Raw genomic sequence first — 6,797 nt, forward strand, 5'->3', positions numbered from 1 at the left:
TGCTATACTGCTATTCTGGATGCTTTACACCCTGAAGATAGATTTCTGGTGAATACATCAGTGCTGCCATCCTAATCGCTGCTGTCACTGTTGTTACCCGAAGAATGTGCTGATAAGTCGTTTTCACTGCTACTCCCAACACCATCATCATTGTCAAAGAGAATATCCGTGATTGCTTCCCTAAAAAGACTGCATTCTCTCATGAGCTTGTATATCAGAAAACAGCAAACAAGAATATCAACAAATGCAAACAAAAATACTTTGAAAAAGAGGAATAAATGCTTCCATGTATCGGAAAAGTATCCAAAATCCGTCCAACAATCCATTTGAGCATGTCAGGGAAGGCTATATAACAGCTATGTTAAACGCCACAGGCCGTAGTCTTGACAGCTTTGGTAATATGACCCTGCTAACTGCAGCCATCAATCCAACAGCTCGGGAGGCCAATGGGTCAAAATTTGGCATTCACAAAATTAAGTAGCAGTCAAAACTCAATATACTCATCCAGCATCCCTCTAGCATCTGCCTCCGTGCAGTTTCTGCACCGGTTTTCAGCTATCAAGTCAGCCCAATAACCATGAGTGCCGCTCAATCCGGCCCTGCATGCATGCAGGGGGAAGGTGCTTACTGTCCACACGCAGAGGGCTCCCCTGCAGGCAGTGCAGCCACTCAGAGCGCGACAGCGACCGGTCCCGATTGGCGTCGCAGTACCGGGCCAGGCCGCGGGCGCACGCCTGCGGCTCCACGATGCGACGGGCCAGGCGCCGCAGGTCACGCACCTCGTGCAGCTGCAGGAAGCTATCGTTGTCCAGGTCCAGCTCGGAGAACTTCCACTCGAGCACTGCTGGCACACCCCCTGTGCAAGCCAAATCAAGCAGACCCTTAAGATAGTTTTACAGCGACAGCTGTTAAGGGCACATATCCTGGTTCTGCGGCAGCGGTGGTGATTAACACCGCACCTCACTGATTGGTCAAACATGCAGTGATGTCACACACAGCACTGCAAAGTGCCATGGCAGCATACCACGCTGAGCTGTCCAAACACAGGACGTCATATGCATGTCATGTGCACTTTCCAGAGAAGGAGACACATAACGAATAAACAATACAGTCAAGCTCGGATGTATCGAACCCAGATATTACGGATTATTGGATATACTAAACACAAATTATCCCCTTGAAAATCCTGTGTAAAAGTGTAGGAAAGTTGTGCAGTACAACGAACTCCAATTTTGTTGGCTGTTTGATATATTGAACTGCACGCCGTGCCCCTCAAGGTAGTGGTTCTTTTAACAGCCCTCTTCGATTACCATTCACTCAAAGAAACTGGTAAGCTGCGCAGCCTTTGGCATCTGTTAGCCGCGCTAGAGCTGTGACACCATGTGACAAGGTCAACATGGGGTGGGCTTGAGGGTGGTCTTCAGTGTCTTATACTCAATTTTCATACAACAGTGTTATGCAGTGAAGCCAACCTACTCAAGCCTATGTGCAGTTCTTGCCTGACGTGCTTTGCTGCTGAAGGCATCGCGGAAAACAATTCTGCATTCATTTCAATGAGAGATAGCTCTAGTGTACTGGAAACAGGATTAGAAATGTTATGATAGCCAACAGCTAGGTCCAAAGCGACATCCACTGCGGTTAAGCGGGTCATGCCTAGAAAGCTGTGTACTGCCGGCACGCCGGCAGGAGCACATCTAATTCTTTCCTAATCAAAGCAACCGCTTCTGGATGGGGCCCCAACTCCAGAGGTTCACAACTACCTCCAGCAGTCACACATGCAGACCCGCCAGTTTTGCAGTTTTCCAAGCCAGAGGTGGACTAACAAGGATTTTTGTGTTTGTAGTCCTTATCACCGTACAGACAAAGCCGGTTACATCTGACCCAACTGATTAAAACCGTCCTTCAATACAAAAGAATGATTATTTATTATTCAAAATATGCAGCAAAAGTACGTCAAAAAGTACAGTGTGTCCAATAAAAACAGCAGCAAGTCCTGACAGATCTAAGGACTCTGCAAGGGAGCTTTCCTGCGCACACCACTGGCCAATACAATATCTGGCTGCTTTTGCGCTACTTCACTCCTGCACACCTATAATCTTAATTGCTTACAGTCTGTCAATCACGCTAAAAACTGCATTCTCAGTGAAGCATTAGAGATGAATAAACAGGAGATTCAAGACCGTTTCGTTCTCTAACATGTCGGTGGCCAGTTTTGGAACATAAATAACCATTCTACAATACGTTTGCATGTTATAAACTTCCTGAAACCTTTTCCACCTAAATAAGTGCTGCAACAAACTGGTAAGCTTCTTTGTTTTACAAGCTTGCTGCAAAAGAATCGGGCATACCTCTGACCCCAGCTATAGGGTGACATGTTAAAGAAAGACGCTTTACACACAGGGGACTAGAAGGGAGTACCTGAGGTAGAGCCAGCATGAGGTTTGGGCAGCCTATCATACTCTTTCTGGAAAATTGAAACCAAGTTTTGGTTGAATCGGCTGCGGTCAACGCTTGAGCAACCTGCAAGAGATGAAGGCAGTCACAAGTTTAACAGCAATACAGCACTGCTTGCGCTCGGTGAAAATTTAAAAAGTCTTCTGGAGACACTAAGCTTGAAGCAACACTGAGGCATTGTTACCCAACATGTAGAGCTGGACAAGAAAGTACACTTGACTGAAAATCTTTTATTTCTGCATCTATCTTATGGCTGTGAAAATTCAAAATATTTTACCAGTATCCTATAAATACTGAGGACGCACAGAGTGAGGAGGAGAGTATGCCCATAAGCACAGAAACAAAACAAAACTCTTGGCTTGCAATTTCGCAACACTAAAACTGCTAATGCAATTTGCTCACCTGCTCTGGTGATGGTAGTAGTAAGTTGATCTTTTCTCATGCAGCAACCATCAACGGCACAATGTACAACACACAAAGTGCTGAAGAAGTTTTGACACTAAATTAATGTACTCATAATAAACCCGTTATTTCAAAAGCTAAAATAGCATAAAGTATCCACTAAGACGTAAAATCGCAAAAACTGTGAAACTGAACTTGCGGTGATTTACCTAATAAACAAAGAAGGTACAGAGATATCTGGTGCTTGTAAAGGGGATCAAACATTTCACAGCGTCAGCAGTCTAGAAGTCGACAATTTATGAGTTTTATGCATATAGCAGTGGGCACAACTGTGCAGTGAGCACAAGCAAGTGGTGGTGCCTTGCTTTTCGATGGGTCGTTGTGGGTTAGCCCAGTATATCCGACATGTAATCATCATGGAACGACTTCATAATATTGGTTTGTGTGGGGGAAGCTTTTCGACCCACCTATCTTGGCCTGACCCTGGTGAGAGGCCCTGCGCTGGAACGAGCCTTGTCGCCGCGTGGTACAGTTGGGCTGCTGGAGGTGCATGGAGGTTCCCGCCAGGGGCCGGCCCTGGTCATCCACACACCAGCAGTATCCCGTCATGTGATGACATTGGACACGCTTGAAGCCTCCATCCGGTGCGCATTCTGGCACAAACAAGTCGGACTGCTGCTGCTTGCGCTGGAGCAGGCATCGTGCTGCAGTTGCGGCTGGCGTCGGCTCAGAGCACGGTCCCACATGGCTCAATTCCAAAGAGTGCTCCTCACACTGGGCACGCTCAAAGTCGCACCGTGTGGCATATGTGCGCCCATCCGAGCCACAGACAGGCTCTCCTCCGGTGCATGCCTTTGTTGACGGTGGACATCCTTCATTCTACGCAGTAAAAAACAAAAAAAAAAGATGGTCACAACAAGCAGCATTGTTTTTACAGGCTCCATACAAAGGGCAAAGTTAACAAATCCAAAAGTAACTCTGCAAGGCACAGATAATATATTCACCTGTGTAGCCACTAATGCTTTGCCCCTGTCAACCGGTGGCCAGCACCAGTTCTTTCACATGGCTCCAGGCAATGGTGACAATGCCATCATTTCCGTTTGAAGGTGTGACTTTCTGCTACAGCATTTTTAGAAGCCAGCATTTTTTAATATGTATCTGCGACTGGGATGACATGCCACAAGACTGCTACCAAACCGTTACTGCTTAGGGAGGAAACTTAAGGCACTTTCTTTCTTGGAACTGATGTACAGATGGCCTCTCAAATCAAGAATGGTGGGTTCTTAAATAGAAAGTGGTGCCACTGGCCTGATTCACAGCACTGCAACAGAGGCATTAGCGTCATACCAAACAGCACTAAGCTAGGCACTGTTAACAATTTCACGCTCGCAATCCTCAGTGATCGCACCACAATATTTGTAGTGGAGTGGCACAAAAATTGGAGGTGGGGGGGGGGATAACACAGCCAAATTTTGGTAGGCGTGATATCTCTGTGACATTGATAAAATATAATGAACCAAATGCAACAAGAGCTTCACATACTCGTTTCCTAACGAGAGGGCTTAAAATATGAGCTGCATTAACAGGAATTCATGGGTTCTGAAGGAAATGCTTTTCAGATTTTTGGGATGGGAGTTCCACCCCCCGCCTCCCTTTGACGCCACCGCTGGTGATGAGAAACAACCATGTTTAGTTTCTCGACAATAATGACACCATTAAGATTAGATTACTGAGAGTACGGGAAAAGTGTCAAAGTTGATTTCCTCAAGCTGATGTAAGATCGCTGACAGCTTGCACTAGTCTTTGAAGAGAGAAATATATTCAGCACTGGTCCACAGTTATGAAGACACAAATAAAGGGTGTGGCCTTTATAATTGAAAATTATTTGAGTTCAAGCTTGCACAATATGCACAAGACATGCAGCTGAAAACTTCGTTATGAGCTCTGCAATTGTCTTTGCTGAAGCAGCTTTTCAAATTTACATGGATTATTGGTGCAAAAATATAGAAAAGCAGATAAATGCCAAAGCCACTAACTCAGTCTTTCTGTGAACATTTTTGGCCTTCAATGCACATGTCCGACGGTGGAAACGTCAACAAAAAGCACGAGCAAGCCAGAAATATTGGGAAGCCCAATGTGTCGGCGTTCCTGTTTTCCTTTTTGACATGAATTTACTACCCGGTCAGACGAAATGTTGTCAAACCTTAGATTAGAACGCAATGTGCTTACAAACTGGCTTCCAAGGAAGCTATTTCAATATGAAGCAGTTCCACTCCACAACCTCATTGACAGGCAACCAGGAAGTGACGCTACACACGAGATAAACACAGAAAACTGTGCAGTTGATGCCACAGAACAAATATAGGAGCTTGTAAACAGTTTTATGTCCTTCAGTTCAAACTGCTTTTTCACCAACTATAGGTATGACAATAGGCTATATCAGACATGAAATTTCATATACTGACATGCAAAACTACATTAACTACTGTTGTTATGAATCTCCCAATATTTCTCCCATAGTTATGCCAAAAAACTTGCGACCTTTGCGGTCAGAGAGAACTGCATGCATTCTTATTTGGCAACCCTGCACATTCTACCGCACCTTAAATCCAATACCGTGTGCATTGTTGGCGTACATCCAAAAGCCAGCAATACGTACATATAAAAAAATGTAAATTGCACCCAAAGTGCCTATTAGGGCACGAAGAACTGCCCTCTTATAGACGACCACAGTGACAGCAGGGCACAATATTTTCAGGAGAGGAAAATACCACCATAAAAAAAAAGCAGCAATAGAAAGTTAAGTGTCAGATAACCCATTTGTACCATATCTAGTCATGTCATGCCAAATGTTGCATCCTTTAAACAGGTTATGATGACAGTGAACTTTATGCATTATTAGCTTTCATCATAACCACATGCACAAACATTCTTGTTTGTGCAGCGACAGAGTAAGCGTCTGGGAATAGCGCACAGCAACAAAGAGCACATTAAAAGTGCAAATGACGAGAGGGGGTTTTGGGACAAGGCCACCGCTAATGTGAGCCTGTTGTCCTAGCAATGTGGCCAAACAGCACATATCTAGGTTTCTGGATGTTGTCAAATGCTACAATGTTCAAGGTAATCTACACCACGCGTGCACGCACAATGAGAACGCATTCAGCACGCGCGCCAGACAGCCACGGCGCCTTAATTACTCACAAACTGACACCGACACCTCGCGCTCTCCAGCGCTGACGCTAATTGTTTACACATGTGCTCAACCTACCACGTAGGTCGAGTGGTCGCTCCTCCCCTTCGTTCTTCACGATCGTACATTAAACTACAGGAAAGGGGAGACGTGGCCGCAGGGTCACTTGCAAGCATTAGCAAGAAACTTTTTGTTTTTCTACCGCTCACGGCCGAGGCTCTCACAACAAGCACACAAATATGCTGATGAGAGGAATCAACCACCTGCAAGCTTCCGAAACCCCTTCGGAACGACTCTTCACCCTCTTTTATCAGCTGCCTTCACCCCCGACGTCACCAACGCCAAAGTCGAGAGAGAGGAAATGACAAGTGCTCCGAAGAGCGCGGAGCAGCACTCAAAGCACGAAGCGCGCCGCGGCAACACACACACACGCTCACGGTGCAGTAGATGGACACACACACGCAAGCACACGGGCGACACGCAGTCTCGCCAGCGCAGGTGCCACTCAGCACGTGCGCGCGTTTGTTTTGCGTGCACGAAATAGGCCAGGTGTCGCTCCCCGCGTCTCACCTGGAGAGTCAGCGTCGGGCCCGCAGCTGCAGCAGCGAGGGCGAGCGCGGCCGCAGCAAACGCAGCGAGCAGGGCCATAATGCCCCACTGCGCGCACATGCATCCGCTGCCGAAGGCCGTCGGGGTCCTGTGCCTCGGGAAGCCGCCGGAGGGGGCTGCGGTCGCCGCACTCTCCGCCGGT

General features: G+C 46.7%; 1 protein-coding gene across 2 annotated transcripts in view; it reads right to left on the minus strand.

The window, feature by feature from the left end:
• magu (SPARC related modular calcium binding-like protein magu) overlaps positions 1-6,746 on the minus strand; it is a 30,014-nt gene extending 23,268 nt beyond the window's left edge. For both annotated transcript variants that reach the window (XM_077666449.1, XM_077666448.1), the window contains exons 1-4: positions 6,617-6,746; positions 3,324-3,735; positions 2,419-2,520; positions 629-856 (exon numbers count right to left, since the gene is read on the minus strand). In XM_077666449.1, the coding sequence (XP_077522575.1) occupies positions 629-856; positions 2,419-2,520; positions 3,324-3,735; positions 6,617-6,715 (841 nt within the window). In that variant the 5' untranslated portion in view covers positions 6,716-6,746. The remainder of the gene's footprint in view (positions 1-628; positions 857-2,418; positions 2,521-3,323; positions 3,736-6,616) is intronic.
• Between the last annotated feature and the right edge of the window lie 51 nt (positions 6,747-6,797).

Source organism: Amblyomma americanum, chromosome 5 (assembly GCF_052857255.1).
Source record: "Amblyomma americanum isolate KBUSLIRL-KWMA chromosome 5, ASM5285725v1, whole genome shotgun sequence".
Taxonomy (NCBI): Eukaryota; Metazoa; Arthropoda; class Arachnida; order Ixodida; family Ixodidae; genus Amblyomma; species Amblyomma americanum.